Here is a 16412-nt window from a genome sequence, read left to right on the forward strand (position 1 = left end):
ACGAAGAGGAGGGAGGAGTAACTGATGCTAAGCTACATGTGTGCTCAGATATCATTAGGACAGTCCATGTACAGGAGAATAAATAGATGAAGGTAACACACACACACACACACACAGTCAGTCAGTCAGTCAGTCACACACACACACACAGTCAGTCAGTCAGTCACACACACACACACACACACACACACACTCTCTCACTCAGTCACACACACACAGTCAGTCAGTCAGTCACACACACACAGTCAGTCAGTCAGTCACACACACAGTCAGTCACACACACACACACACACACAGTCAGTCAGTCAGTCACACACACAGTCAGTCACACACACACACACACACACACACACACACACACACACACACACACACACACACACAGACAGACACACACACTCACACACACACACACACACACACACACACACACACAGTCACACACACACACAGCATAAGAATAAGGCGATTTAACTCTTTCATACTGCATACTACTGATGAACATATGTCGTAGGTACTACACACTACAGTCGTCTACACTATGTAGTAGGTACTGTAGTATGTAGTATGTACTGTAGTATGTAGTATGTACTGCAGTATGTAGTAGGTACTGTAGTATGTAGTAGGTACTGCAGTATGTAGTAGGTACTGCAGTATGTAGTAGGTACTGCAGTATGTAGTAGGTACTGTAGTATGTAGTATGTACTGCAGTATGTAGTATGTACTGTAGTATGTAGTAGGTACTGCAGTATGTAGTAGGTACTGCAGTATGTAGTAGGTACTGCAGTATGTAGTATGTACTGCAGTATGTAGTAGGTACTGCTGATGATTGCATACAGCCGTCAGCGATTTCGAAAACAGGAAACGGGGAGAAAAGGGAAATGAGCTGCAGCTAAGGGCCTCGGGTTGAACCGAGTATCTGCTGTACTGCTGCGGAGAAGCAGTCGAGGCTTTGAAGCGTCGACAGGCTGAATGTTTAACGAACAAACATGCTGTCAGTTTAACCAGAGAGAGAGGAAGAAGTAAAGGGACCAAACCTGCTCTGTGTAACCGAAGCTGAGGGTTGAAAACAGCGTCCAGTAGCTCCCGTTGTCGCTCGTTCTCCTCTTTTGAACGACAAAGTTCCTCCTCGTACTCTGCTATCGTTCTTTCAAACAGCCCAAATATCTCTTCAGCAGCCGCAGTTAGTCGCTGCTCCACCAACGCTCTCAGCATCTGGACTTTACACATTTTACCTCTTTCTCAACACAACAAAGACGCTCTGCTAACACACCTTTCTGCTAGACGCCATCTTGTTCAAAGAGTGAAGTTAGCCGCAGTGAAGACTACAGCTTCCGGTGCAGATTAGTTGCTGAACTTCAAAATAAAAGTCCGGAAGTGTTTCAGGCTTCTTTAGAACAACACAGCAACATTAATGATCAAAACACACTTTTAAAGAAAGACAAATATGTTATTGTAAGTATATTCAAGGGTGATCATCAAGTAAACCTTACTTGCAGATATAAGTTTCTTTTACTAGCAACCCTCAGGAAATTTACTGATGTTTATTAATACAGTTATTTCATGTTACTCTCTCATTCTTTGTAAGTTTTACTTAAACTCTGACGGCTTCAAACTGAAAAATCTCGCCTAAAACCAATGGCTTTTCAAGGTCATTTTTCTTCAACTTTTATTTATGGACTATATTTAAGTACTTCTCCGGGAACCATCACCTTATCGTGGTGGAGAGGTTTGTGTGTCCCTATGAACCTGAGGGCTGTGTTGTCTGGAGCTTTGTGCTCCTGGTAGGGTCTCCCAAGGCAAAGTGGTCTCAGGTGAGGGGCCAGAAAAAGAATGGTTCAAAAATCCTATGAAAAATCGAGGAAGGGATGAAGTGACCCTGCCCGGAGGAAGCCCGGGGCCCCCGTCTGGAGCCAGGCCCAGATGGAGGGCTCGTCAGCGAGCGTCTGGTGGCCGGGTTTGCCACGGAGCCCGGTCGGGCACAGCCCGAAAAAGCTACGTGGCAGACATCCCTCCATCCCATGGGCCCACCACCTGTGGGAGGAACCGCTGGGGTCGGGTGCGCTGCCACATGGGTGGCAGTGAAGGTCAGGGGCCTCGACGGACCAGACCCGGGCAGCAGAGGCTGGCTCTGGGGGACGTGGAATGTCACCTCTCTGTGGGGGAAGGAGCCGGAACTTGTGCGGGAGGTGGAGCGCTACCGGTTAGATCTGGTGGGGCTTACCTCTACGCACAGTCTTGGTTCTGGAACCATACTCCTGGATAGGGGTTGGACTCTTTTCTTCTCCGGAGTTGCCCAGGGTGTGAGGCGCCGGGCGGGTGTGGGGATACTCACAAGCCCCGGCTGAGCGCCGCTACGTTGGAGTTTAACCCGGTGGGACGAGAGGGTCGCCTCCCTACGCCTGCGGGTTGTGGGGGGGGAAAACTCTGACTGTTGTTTGTGCATATGCACCAAACAAGAGTTCAGAGTATTCGGCCTTCTTGGAGACCTTGAGTGGAGTCCTGCATGGGGGCTCCAGTCGGGGACTCCATAGTTCTGCTGGGGGGACTTCAACGCGCACATGGGTAATGATGGAGACACATGGAGAGGCGTGATTGGGAGGAACGGCCTCCCTGATCTAAACCAGAGTGGTTGTTGTTGGACTTCTGTGCTAGTCATGGATTGTCTATAACGAACACCATGTTCGAACATAGGGATGCTCATAAGTGTACTTGGTACCAGAGCACCCTAGGCCAAAGGTCAATGATCGATTTTATAATCGTTTCATCTGATCTGAGGCCATATGTTTTGGACACTCGGGTGAAGAGAGGGGCGGAGCTGTCAACCGATCACCATCTGGTGGTGAGTTGGGTCAGGGGTGGGGGAAGACTCTGGACAGACCTGGTAAGCCCAAAGCGGGTAGTGCGGGTAAATTGGGAACGTCTGGAGGAGGCCCCTGTCCGACAGACTTTCAACTCACACCTCCGGCGGAGCTTTTCGTGCATCCCTGTGGAGGCTGGGGGGCATTGAACCCGAGTGGACAATGTTCAAAGTTTCCATTGCTGAAGCTGCGGTGAGGAGCTGTGGTCTTAGGGTCTTAGGTGCCTCAAGGGGCGGTAACCCACGAACATCGTGGTGGACACCGGTGGTCAGGGAAGCCGTCCGACTGAAGAAGGAGTCTTTCCGGGATATGTTATCCCAGACGACTCGGAGGCAGTTGCAAGGTACCGAAGGGCCCGAAGGGCTGCAGCCTCTGCCGTGAAAGAGGCAAAGCAGCGTGTGTGGGAGAAGTTCGGAGAAGACATGGAGAAGGACTTTCGGTCGGCACCAAGGTACTTCTGGAAAACCGTTCGCCACCTCAGGAGGGGAGACGGGGAACCATCCAAGCTGTGTACAGTAAGGATGGGGACGCTGTTGACCTCAACTGAGGAGGTAATAGAGGCGGTGGAAGGAGCACTTTGAGGAACTCCTAAATCCGACTAATACGCCCTCTATGGTAGAGGCAGAGCTGGAGGATGATGGGGGGATTGGCATCAATTTCCCTGGTGGAGGTTGCTGAGGTAGTTAAACAACTCCACAGTGGCAAAGCCCCAGGAATTGATGAGATCCGTCCAGAAATGCTTAAAGCTCTGGGTGTGGAGGGGTTGTCTTGGTTGACACGCCTCTTCAACATTGCGTGGAAGTCTGGGACGGTGCCTAAGGAGTGGCAGACCGGGGTGGTGGTTCCCCTTTTTTAAAAAGGGGGACCAGAGGGTGTGTGCCAATTACAGGGTATCACACTTCTCAGCCTCCCGGTAAAGTCTACTCCAAGGTGCTGGAAAGGAGGGGTTCGGTCGATAGTCGAATCTCAGGTTGAAGAGGAACAATGCGGATTCCGTCCTGGTCGTGGAACAACGGACCAGATCTTTACTCTCGCAAGGATCCTGGAGGGAGCCTGGGAGTATGCCCAACCAGTCTACATGTGTTTTGTGGATCTGGAGAAGGCGTATGACCGGGTGCCCCGGGAGATACTGTGGGAGGTGCTGCGGGAGTACGGGGTGAGGAGGTCCCTTCTCAGGGCCATCCAATCTCTGTACGACCAAAGCGAGAGCTGTGTCCGGGTTCTCGGCAGTAAGTCGGACTCGTTTCAGGTGAGAGTTGGCCTCCGCCAGGGCTGCGCTTTGTCACCAATCCTGTTTGTAGTATTTATGGACAGGATATCGAGGCGTAGTCGGGGTGGAGAGGGGTTGCAGTTCGGTGGGCTGGGGATCTCATCGCTGCTTTTTGCAGATGATGTGGTCCTGATGGCATCATCGGCCTGTGACCTTCAGCACTCACTGGATCGGTTCGCAGCCGAGTGTGAAGCGGCTGGGATGAGGATCAGCACCTCTAAATCGGAGGCCATGGTTCTCAGCAGGAAACCGATGGAGTGCCTTCTCCAGGTAGGGAATGAGTCCTTACCCCAAGTGAAGGAGTTCAAGTACCTTGGGGTCTTGTTCGCGAGTGAGGGGACAATGGAGCGGGAGATTGGTCGGAGAATCGGCACAGCAGGTGCGGTATTACATTCAATTTATCGCACCGTTGTGACGAAAAAGAGCTGAGCCAGAAGGCAAAGCTCTCAATCTACCGGTCAGTTTTTGTTCCTACCCTCACCTATGGTCATGAAGGCTGGGTCATGACCGAAAGAACAAGATCCAGGGTACAAGCGGCCGAAATGGGTTTCCTCAGGAGGGTAGCTGGCGTCTCCCTTAGAGATAGGGGTGAGAAGCTCAGTTATCCGTGAGGAGCTCGGAGTAGAGCCGCTGCTCCTTTGCGTCGAAAGGAGCCAGTTGAGGTGGTTCGGGCATCTGGTAAGGATGCCCCCTGGGCGCCTCCCTAGGGAGGTGTTCCAGGCACGTCCAGCTGGGAGGAGGCCTCGGGGGAGACCCAGGACTAGGTGGAGGGATTATATCTCTAACCTGGCCTGGGAACGCCTCGGGATCCCCCAGTCGGAGCTGGTTAATGTGGCCCGGGAAAGGGAAGTTTGGGGTCCCCTGCTGGAGCTGCTACCCCCGCGACCCGACCCCGGATAAGCGGATGAAGATGGATGGATGGATGGATATATTTAAGTAACATTTACACATTTTACATAATTTTTCTGCAGTTTAAATTGCCTAAATGTGTTCTTAATTGTTTTTGTTTATTGAAACAATGACTTCTCCCCGTCGACCATGATGCAACTTCTTGTTTTTCTGAGTCAAAATGTAAAAAAGATTCGTTTTGGTTGTCTTTTGACACTTTTTTGGAAGTTTCTGTCAATATTTTGCCCTTTTTGACAGGGTTTTTTAAGCGTTTCCCATGTTTTTTGTCACTTTTTTCAATGTTTTTGTCACTTTTTTTCTGTGCTTTTTTTGACTTTTTCCCCCCTACATTTTTCAATGTTCTATTATCAGTTTTTCTTTACATGCTATAAAATTGAATAAAAACACCCAAATTCAGTGAAAGTTGAACTGATCATTTATTTAACGTGTGAAGAGCGTTTTATGGAACCATCCACGTTATTTTGTTTTAAGATTTGGTTGAAAGAAACCCACATTTCTGATATAGAAACTTTTTGAAAATGGGTCAGATTAGACCGGAGGACACCAGGAGGGCTTTATTTAACAACCCATTTACTTTTCTTAAGTGAAAAAGTATTTTTTTCAATGAAATATTTTCCAGCAAGTTTGCGTGGCAAAACAACAACAAGGTATAGTTCACCCTAAGATGATTTTTGTTATTATGTACTCACCCCTTTGTCAACAGGATTGGTGAAGTTTTGTTAACATCAGTGTTCTTCTGCGAGTTTGAGAGACGTTTTCTCCACTCAACTGCAGTGAGCGGTATCTTAGCTTCAAACATCCATAAATACATCAATAATCAATAAAATGTCTCCATACTGCTTGTCTGAGGTAATCCAAGTGTCCTGTAGCTCACACATGCCAAGACGTTTGTAAAAAACATCACAAACGTGTGTTTTCAGCTTTGTTTGCTCTGCTGCTTTTCCCCATGCGTGCTCCTTCCAACGCCACACACTAACTTCCACACCACTAACTTCCAGCAGCCCATCCGTGTTCACGCAGCACCACAGAGGAAGCAGAGCAAACAAAGACAAAACACAATGTTATGTTTGTTTTTTCAAACATCTAGGAATATGTAAGCTGCAGGACACTTGGATGGATTACTTCAGATGAGCAGTATGGAGACATTGTTTTGATTCATGACATATTTTGGATGTTTGAAGCCAAGTTGCCGTTCACTGCAGTTTGTGACAAACAAACATCTCGGCAAACTCCCAGAAGAGTATGAATGTTGACAAAACTTCAGTCCTGTCGGCATCGGGGTGAGTAGATGATGACAGAAATGTCATCTTAGGGTGGCTAAAATGGGTCTGATGTAGCTTGTTAAAGGCACAAGGAAAGGTTCAGGAACTGTTTGCATAGAGCACACGTAGCCTCTCTTTTGGAGAGACTTTTTAACCTTAAACTCTCGAAAAAAACATTTGACACGTTTCACGACCCTTCGGTGCATCTTAAAAGACTGCTGATTATTGGTTTCATCTTAAAGAAAAGTGTTTTGTCCTGAGGTTCTAAACGTCTGTATCATGGGTAATATCCTACAAAAGGCACATTTCGCCCCTCGCTCTTTTCATGCCCACACTCACATCCCCGACCCTTTGAAAATGGCCCCACGACCCACCAGTTGAGAACCTCTGGTTTAACTTGAAAACGCTGATCCAATTTCTTTTCTTTTGTCCCTAAAATGTAGCCACTCGACACGGCCATATGTTTAATACAGTCAATTAAATCATATAACAATCATTAACGTCACGCTTCACTAGGACAGGAACCCAAAAGCAGACAAGGACAAGGTAAGTAGAGTGGAAAAAAGGTATTTATTTGGTTTTGGTACGAGGAAGCAGGGGAGTCCAGCTGGTGAGGCAGTGGGTGGAACTGAGTCGGCTGACGGATTAGTGCAGACTCAGTAATAAAGGTGATGCAGACGGCCAGACGGTGATGGAGAGAATCTTCCAGGTCCCAAAACTGAAGACAGAGGAACAGGCAGATTAGCAACGGTAAAACGTCACAAAAGAGCAGAACAAACGTCTCAAACTTACTAACTGGCACTCTAGCAAACACACTGGTGAGGATAACGATCCAGCAGGGAATGGATGTCAGTTCACGGCTTAAATGGTGGAGAGGTGATGATCAGGACCAGGTGTGCAGATTGCAGATGAGATACAGGTGAGTGTGATTGCAGATTCTCCCGCCTTGCTTCATCGCCAGGCAACTAGACAGGATGCGTTCAGGAACTCAAAAACACAGACTCACAGGAGAAAACAGAAACTGAGGCACAAAGTGAACTTAGGAAGCAGGATTCCTGACAATTAAAACGAGAGAAAAATAAGAAAATAGACAAATAGCCACATAAACAACTGTGCCGTATTTTTCTTTTTGCGCCCTCTTTGAAAGGACAACTCATGGGTCAAACGTGCAGGAGCAGGAGACAGGCCTTTGCAACAACCACAGTTGTCAAGTACCTCAGTCCCTTCATTAACAATCAACACATCAGTTTCGGATGCACCTTCATCTTCTTCACTTGTGTGGAAGACACAAATCCTCAGGACTTGGTCAGCCTGGTCCTCTTGAGCTTCCTCTCTGCTGATATCCTGTAAATATATCTGAATCCATGTTCAGGTGCATAGTACAGCTTCATTTGTTATTCAAGTTATAGACTAGTGTCAAAAATCTCAATATTTCAATACCTATTGATCCTAAACATTTGAAATAATTTCACTAAGTTTAGGAATGTAGTCTTTGAATCATACAAAAAGGAGGAGAATGCCAACTGAGGAGGACAGGGGTAGCAGGGAACTAGAGAGTGCATCCTATATGATGATGATGATGATGTTGTTGTTATTATTTGTCTCTTTTGTGTATGCATTTGTGTTGTTAGGGTCTGGAAACATATAAGCTTTGCTTATTCCAGTACTGTTAGTTACTATTAGTACTGTCTGCTGCGGTGTCTTGTGAATATTCAGTTTTAAATACATTTTTCTGATTCTGAAATTATTCTTGTTCCACAGTACCGATAACAGCTGAAGTTTGCACTCGCTTTCACACGCTCAAACAACCTGTAGTAAATCAGGCCTCATGGACCTTATGCACAACTCCAGTGATTCCTGAACTTTAGTTCCTGTCTCTCATTATTGGAAACACTGAATAATACAGATGTGCATGTAGCACGCAGAAAGGAGAGGACAGAGGAGAGGGGAAGAGAGAAAATGGGAGAGTGGAAGAAAAAGGAGGGGAGAGAAGAGGAGAAAGGAGAGGAGGAGGAGAGAGAAAAGAATACAGGAAAAGGTAGGAGGAGAAGAGAGAGAAAATGGGAGAGTGGAAGAAAAAGGAGGGGAGAGAAGAGGAGAAAGGAGAGGAGGAGGAGAGAGAAAAGAATACAGGAAAAGGTAGGAGGAGAAGAGAGAAGTGAGGAGAGATAATCATTATGTATTTCTTATGAGATATTGAGTTAATTTGGAGACTTTTAGGAATGCATTCCCACTCCTGCACTGTGTAATAGGCCATATGGTTTAATTACATCTATGAAAATATCTTTTTCGTCATCTCCACCAGAATGCACTTACAATAACGACTACTTATTGAAAGGATGTATTTAGTTTCTTTTATTCAGTTGTTATAAAAAGCAACGATCAGCTTTAGGTATCCAATACTTTCCTTAATTCTGTCAATATTAATTGTTTTGCTTTTCATGCATTATACAAAAGTTCATCAAGCAATATACAATTTTTATCATTCAAGTAAACTTATTATTAATCATATTGATATATCACACAACAATGCTCAACATTTGTTTGTTTTTGCCTGAACAAGGACAGTTTTCACGCCAACCAGCATGCAAAATGAAACGTTGTGAACCACAAAGTGAGCCAAAATAATTATAACTGAATAATTATTATGACTTTTATCTCATTATTATTACTTTTGATGTCATTATTATTACTTTTGATGTCATTATCATGACGTTCCGTGGGGATTTCTTTTCATAATTTTTTTTCATTGCGGAAATGGGCTTCCATATGTATTACATTTTTGTTTGTTAAAAAAAAAAAACAGAAATATGAACAATTTTTGAAAATTTGGAGAATATTTAATTCAAAGGGACCAATAAATAAATAAATAAAAATATATATATTTTTCTCAACTCCAGTCTATTATCCTCAGATTTGCAAATTGTAACCTGCTGGAAGATTTTGGTTCAGCATTTTCAGCAGGTAATACATTTTGAATAATGTTATTAATTTATGATCGTGTGCACAGCAATCACAAAGAAGCCAACACTGGCTCCTGCTCGTCCACACTGGAGCTCCCACACTCAGAGCAGCTGAATGTTTTTCTTACATCTCGAATCATGTTTCAGAGAGTTAAAATATTTCCTACAGACTGAGCTGAGGTTTTTCTCATGTATGAGTTAACATGTGTTTTTTAAGCGTTGATTTGACGCCAAATCTTTTATCACAAACTGAGCAGCTGAAAGGTTTGTCTCCTGTATGAGTTTGTCATGTGTCTCTTCAGATGTTCCTTCAGGCCAAATCGTTTACCACACTCAGAGCAGCTGAAAGGTTTCTCTCCTGTATGAATTATCATGTGTCTCTTCAGATGTGACTTGTAGCCAACCTTTTCATCACACTGTGAGCAGCTGAAAGGTTTCTCCCCAGTGTGACTTCTCATGTGTGTCTTCAGGTTTCCCCTTAAGCCAAATCTTTTCCCACACTCAGAGCAGCTGAATGTTTTCTTACATCTTGAATCATGTTTCAGAGAGTTTAAAGCTGACTGAGGTTCTCTGGTCTCCTTCCAATCAGCACTGTCATCAGTCTCAGGTTCAGAAGAGTCTCCAGTCTGGTCCTCAGTCTCTGGTTGTAAAAGTGGATGTGAGTTCCTGGCTGGTTCTAGTCCTCCACAGTCCTCTCCATCAGCTTTTGTTTCCATGTGTTGAGTTTGTCTCTGATGAAGCTGTGAGAACTGAGCTTTCTCTTCATCATCTTCACTCTTCACAGGGACAGGAGTGAATGGGAACTTGGTGATATCAGCCTCCTCCAGCCCTTGAAGCTGCTCTCCCTCCTGACTGCTCCACAGTTCCTCCTGTTCCTCTTTAATGTGTGTGGGCTCTGGCTCCTCCTGGTCCACACTGGAGCTACACTCCTGCTGGTCCACACTGGATCTACACTCCTGCTGCTCAGGGGGAACCTCTTCTTTAACCACCAACAGCTGCTCAACATCTGCAGGAAACAAAATCAATAACTGTTTAGACCAGTGGTTCCCAACCTTTTTTCCTTGGCGCCCCCCCTACTTATGTCTAAGAAAAGCTGAGCCCCCCCCCAAAACCGAAGTTGAGGTAACTCTCGAGATAGAGCCATATTTTCTTTTTTGATACAGAGGAGTTATCAGCACTTTTACGTTTCTCCGCCATGTTTCATTCATAAAATAGTGATGCCGTGGCAGCAGGAAAAACGAGGATGCTAGCAGCTAGCAGTTGACCTGATGACAGCAAGGGTCCCAGGTTAAGAGGTCCCGGAGGTTTGGCCTACTAAGTAGCCTGCCTACAATTTTAAGCGAGAACAAAAATATAGTTTTTATACCGACTTTTGTATACATTATATATTCTAGTGTATTATCATAATTTGTTAAACGTGCAAATATATATTTTTTTACCTCAACCTCAAACCAGATAAAGACTTGCGTACCCCCTGTGATCTTTGCCGCCCCCCTGAGGGGTGCCCGGACCCCAGGTTGGGAACCACTGGTTTAGACAGTGTTTTTAGCTAACTATTTCAACTGTTTAGACAGTACTTTTAGGTAACTGTTTCAACTGTTTAGTCAGTATTTTTAGCTGTTTCAACTTTTTAGACAGTATTTTTAGCTATGTCAACTGTTTAGTCAGTACTTTTAGATATTTATATCAAATGTTTAGACAGTACTATTAGCAGCTGAATGTTTTTCTTACATCTTGAATCATGTTTCAGAGAGTTTAAAGCTGACTGAGGTTCTCTGGTCTCCTTCCAATCAGCACTGTCATCAGTCTCAGGTTCAGAAGAGTCTCCAGTCTGGTCTTCAGTCTCTGGTTGTAGATGTGGATGTGGATGTGAGTTCCTGGCTGGTTCTGGTTCTCCACAGTCCTGTACATCAGCTTCTATGTTTATATGACCAACACATTTATGTTTTTTGAGATCAAAACTCCAGCCAAATCTTTTGTCACAAACACTGCAGCTGAATCTTTTCTCTCCTCTGTGGACTACGGCCATGTGTAACCGTAAACTTCCACTCTGTGTAAAAGATTTCTTACAGACTGAGCAGGTGAAAGGCTTCTCTCCTGTGTGGATTCTGACGTGTTTCTTCAGGTTTCCTTTCTTAGTAAAAGCTTTACCACACTCAGAGCAGCTGAACGGTTTTTCTCCTGTGTGGACTAACATGTGTTTCTGTGAATATCCACTCTCTGTAAAAGATTTATTACAAACTGAGCAGTTAAAAGGATTCTCTCCTGTGTGGATTCTCATGTGTTTTTTAAGAGTTGACTTGTGGCCAAATCTTTTCTTACAAACTGAGCAGCTAAAAGGTTTTTCTCCTGTGTGAGTTATCATGTGTGGTTTCAGATTTGACTTGCGAGCAAATCTCCTCCCACACTCAGAGCAGCTGAATGATTTCTTACATCTTGAATCATGTTTCAAACAGTTTAAAGCTGACTGAGGTTCTCTGGTCTCCTTCCAATCAGCACTGTTATCAGTCTCAGGTTCAGAAGAGTCTCCAGTCTGGTCTTCAGTCTCTGGTTGTAAAAGTGGATGTGAGTTCCTGGCTGGTTCTGGGGCTCCACAGTCTTCTCCATCAGCTTCTGTTTCCATGTATTGAGTTTGTCTTTGATGAAGCTGTGAGGACTGAGCTTCCAGTTCATCATGTTCACTCTTCACAGGGACAGGAGTGAATGGGAACTTAGTGATATCAGTCTCCTCCAGCCCTTGAAGCTGCTCTCCCTCCTGACTGCTCCACAGTTCCTCCTGTTCCTCTTTATTGTGTGTGTGTGGGGGGGGGGGGGCTCTGGCTCCTGCCGGTCCACACTGGAGCTACACTCCTGCCGGCCCACACTGGAGCTACACTCCTGCTGGTCCACACTGGAGCTACACTCCTGCTGCTCAAGGGGAACCTCTTCTTTAACCACTGACAGCTGCTGCACATCTGCAGGAAACAAAATCAAATACAGACAACCGTTTAGACATTACTTTTAGCTAACTAGGGAGTAATCCCGCTAGCAGAGTTTCCGCTTGAAAAAAAATGGTGCCGGTCATGTGACCTGTAAGGTTTTCATTTTATCGGTCAAAATGGGAAAAGTTCAGGTCAAATATTTTCCACGTTTGTTGAGGTTAAATACAATTGATAGGCCTATATAACATATAATATCATCAAGTGATGTAGATTTATAGTAATTTTATTGAAATGTAGGCTACTTGCTACAGCAGACAGGGCAAAAATAATTAAATCAATGCACAGTCACTCAGCAATCTAAGTTATGTTTCCCTGATGAATCGGAAGCTAACTTCAGCATCGTGGTTCATACTGCATACTACTGATGAACATATGCAGTAGATACTACATACTACTGATGAACATATGCAGTAGATACTACATACTACATACTACTGATGAACATATGCAGTAGATACTACATACTACTGATGAACATATGCAGTAGATACTACATACTACTGATGAACATATGTAGTAGATACTACATACTACTGATGAACATATGCAGTAGATACTACATACTACATACTACTGATGAACATATGCAGTAGATACTACATACTACTGATGAACATATGCAGTAGATACTACATACTACTGATGAACATATGCAGTAGATACTACATACTACTGATGAACATATTCCAGTAATTCCCCCAGGAGCAAGCATTTAGTGCGACAGTGGCGAGGAAAAACTCCCTTAACCAAGGCATTGTCCCCTGTTTCTTTCCCATTGCCAAATAATCCTGTTATTTCCTTCCTCCTGTCACCAATATCTTCTCCTTCCTCAACTTCTGACCCCACATCTTTAAAACAAAGTCAAATGCATACATTTCCAAGCATCTATGCAGTGGTGAGAGGGATTGAAATTATGCTACGGATATTGTTTTTTTCTTCTTTAAATACATATTTGAAGTTTTGTTGTTGTTTGCAGTTCAACGTATTATTAGCAAATTAAAAAAATCAATCCAATAAAATATGAAGTGATGTTTGTTTTTTGAATGGCATTCTATAGTTCCACCCCGAACTATAGAAAACAGGCTTTTATTTTGAAGGCGAAGAAAACAAGGGGCGTTGCGTGAGCGGCGCAAGCCGCAACTGGACCATATTGCTAGGAGGACAGTACCCCCTGCAGTCCTCCAAAGTACCCCTATGGGGACACGTACCCCCATTTGAGAAACACAGGGTTAGAGGATCTTTGCTTTTACATCTTTAATTACAATTATCAAAGTGTTGTCAATCTGTCGTTTCTCAATATGCAACCACACAACCCCATAGAGGGTTTTCACCGACGTCACGTTCTGGGCGGTAACCTGGATGGGCGGCCATATTGGAGGCACTCGGTGTAAACAACTTAATGGAGTAATGGAGTATTGTGTACTTTGGATACTTTAATACTTTATGTCTAAACAACAGAAAAGCTCATCAAAACGCATCCAAGATGCAAAGGCATATAGGGAAGGACTTGGACCACAAAAAGGCGTAATATTTTGAGAAATGACAGTTTACTGGCGGTGCAGATCCCTAACAGTTGGCTCCCTCTTCTTGGATCCATGGTGACCCTGATTCTTCCTTCAGTTGCATATCCCGATATAGTCCCCTACCTGGTGTTCTCACCGAGCCCGTACACAGCAGAAGACCTTAAATCCTACAAAGGTTTGGAGGCTTATAACCAGATGGTGTGTGGATGGGTGAGGGAGACGCAGTACCAAGTCATTAACGACCGTTGTGTTGTGAAGGCCAAAGTAAGTAATGAAATAACGTCTTTAATCAACCTAACCTTAACTGTATGACATCACTGTGATACTCGAGGTGTAGCCAAGTGACTCTCAATAGTTTATTTTCATTTCAAAGACCGAACAAGACAGTTTTCCCTCGTAGATCCTGGTTGAGCTTCCAACCACAAGCGCCTCCTTTCCTCTGATAACTTCTGGCATTCCTCTCCCTAGTTTTTAATAACTTCTGGAAGTCGATAATATTCCAAATGTTTTTCTCAGTCTGACCTATTGGTACAACCTAAAATACGGCAATAATGAACCATTTTCCTTAACGCTGTTCGGGATCTACTTCAGTGCCTGTGCTTTGTTGTGATGCGGAGTACCTCCAACATGGCGACTTCTGGTCTGATGACGCGTCGTGAAAACCCTCTATAGCAGAAATCACCGTCAAAATCAATCAGTGGATCAAGTTACTATTCCATAGTTTCCTTAATGAAATAATGTGTTCATGTATTCATTCTGTTACTGATATTTTAACTAGATATCTGATTCTTGCACACATTTAAGTAACCCATATTTCTGATACAGAAACTTTGAAAACGGGTCAAATTTGACCCGAGGACAACAGGACGGTTAAGTGGACGTTACAGTAAACCATAGAGCTTTTATTGTGAAAAGCGGAAGTGGATAAAGTGTAGTATTGACTGTGTTGTAGGTGAATAAAGTGAGACGTGCAGTGCCGTCTCTGTTCCGGCATCGGACGCCCGTGTTTCTTTATTTTATAGTCAAACCTGAGTCTAGGCAACAGAAGAAACCCTCGGTTACATTAGTAAACAAACATCTGCCCGGAAGTTGTTGGTACGACCCGTAATAGCGTCCGTCCCCGGAACTAACGTTAACTGTTTGTGTGTCACATCGTGATGAGGACGGCGGAGTAAAAGGCGCCAGTGTTTAGTTTCTTAAGAAGAAAGAAAGGTCCCAAACTGCTGGATGTGGTTTTAAAAGCTGGAACAAAGCTACACAGAGCAGGTTTGTCGCAGGGAGTCGGTGCTAAAGCTAAGGTTAGCCGCTAGCAGCTAGCTCCGGCTAAGCTAAGGTGTTGTTGTAAACTGCCGCTGAAAACGGGCGATTCCCAGCGAAGCTATTAGTTGATAGTTTCAACCCGGTGGCTGTACCTTATTTGGCTCCGGTCTGTACCTTTGTAGCTCAGCTCACACAGGAGGAGCTGGCGTAGGTCTCAGACACCAGTTTAGCTGCGAAAGTCTGGTTCGTTTTTCAAGGATATTGAAAATGAACCACGGTCGTAAATGCAGTGTTCCAGGCTGTACAGGGAATGGTGACACTTCTCATAGTCTTCCCAAGGAACCAGACAGTCGACGGGCATGGCTGATGTTTCTCTATAAGAAGATCCCTGTGAAGGTCGACACCCAGTTATTCATTTGCTCGAACCATTTCACCAAAGACAGCTTTGAAAACCTTGGACAGTTTAAAGCAGGATATGCTAAGCTGCTGTTGCTGAAAAAAGGGACTGTTCCGACCGTGTGGTCGTCACAACCGCCAGCTGTAAGTAGGATTCTGTCGCTAGCAGCTATTAGCAATGCTAACGTTTCCTAGCTGTATGTAGCATAGGTAGAATGTGTGATGATTGACTTTTCATTTTCCTGACTGTGTTTCATGCGAATAAATAAATAAATAACCTGTCTTGTCATGTAAAGCTACAATTCACGATGCATGTTTGTCCAGATCTTTGTCAGGTTTTTTTTTTTCAGCAAGATGGGGTCAGCTGATAAAAACCGTGTGCACAGAATAGAAATACGTTCCCTCGGTTTTATAAACATACATAAGCAAAGTTAGAAAGATATTAACAGATTTGAAGTTCCGGGATCAATTCCTCTATAGCGAAATGATATTAAATCACAAATGACGCGTCTTTCCTAAAGTAGTAAGGTTAACAACGAGCTACAAACTCCTCTTCATCAAAACGAGCCGTCCCCCAACCTGGAGAAATGACCTTATTATCTCTAGTAGCTGTGAGACGGCAGTAAGACGAGTGCTTAGGGACCGTCTACAAACTACAACACAGGCACAAAAATATCTATTAATTAGGGCTGTCAAACGATTACATTTTCTTAATCGCGATTAATCGTTGAATTTCTATAGTTAATTGCATGTTTTGTCACATGATTATTGATTATCACTATTATTTTGCATTTCAGAACAGTTTTTAAGTTCATATTAACAATGGAAAGCCATTCTTACCAGAGGATCTTGATTGGGAATCAATGCAGTACAGGAAACACAGTCACACTTTACACTGTTTGGCGTTAGCTGTCAGCATTTTAACCGTGTTTAATCCAGCTACTAGGTAGCGGTAGGCTAACGTTAGCTGCTGTTGAGTATAGTGTT

At 44.2% G+C, this 16412-nt stretch overlaps 1 protein-coding gene across 1 annotated transcript in view; it reads right to left on the reverse strand.

The window, feature by feature from the left end:
- LOC144513553 (uncharacterized) overlaps positions 1 to 12040 on the reverse strand; it is a 22044-nt gene extending 10004 nt beyond the window's left edge. Inside the window, exons 1-3 of the mRNA XM_078244656.1 lie at positions 10997 to 12040; positions 9516 to 10271; positions 1038 to 1241 (exon numbers count right to left, since the gene is read on the reverse strand). Of these exons, the coding sequence (XP_078100782.1) occupies positions 1038 to 1241; positions 9516 to 10271; positions 10997 to 11888 (1852 nt within the window). The 5' untranslated portion in view covers positions 11889 to 12040. The remainder of the gene's footprint in view (positions 1 to 1037; positions 1242 to 9515; positions 10272 to 10996) is intronic.
- Between the last annotated feature and the right edge of the window lie 4372 nt (positions 12041 to 16412).

Source organism: Sander vitreus, unplaced genomic scaffold (assembly GCF_031162955.1).
Source record: "Sander vitreus isolate 19-12246 unplaced genomic scaffold, sanVit1 ctg275_0, whole genome shotgun sequence".
Lineage (NCBI taxonomy): Eukaryota > Metazoa > Chordata > Actinopteri > Perciformes > Percidae > Sander > Sander vitreus.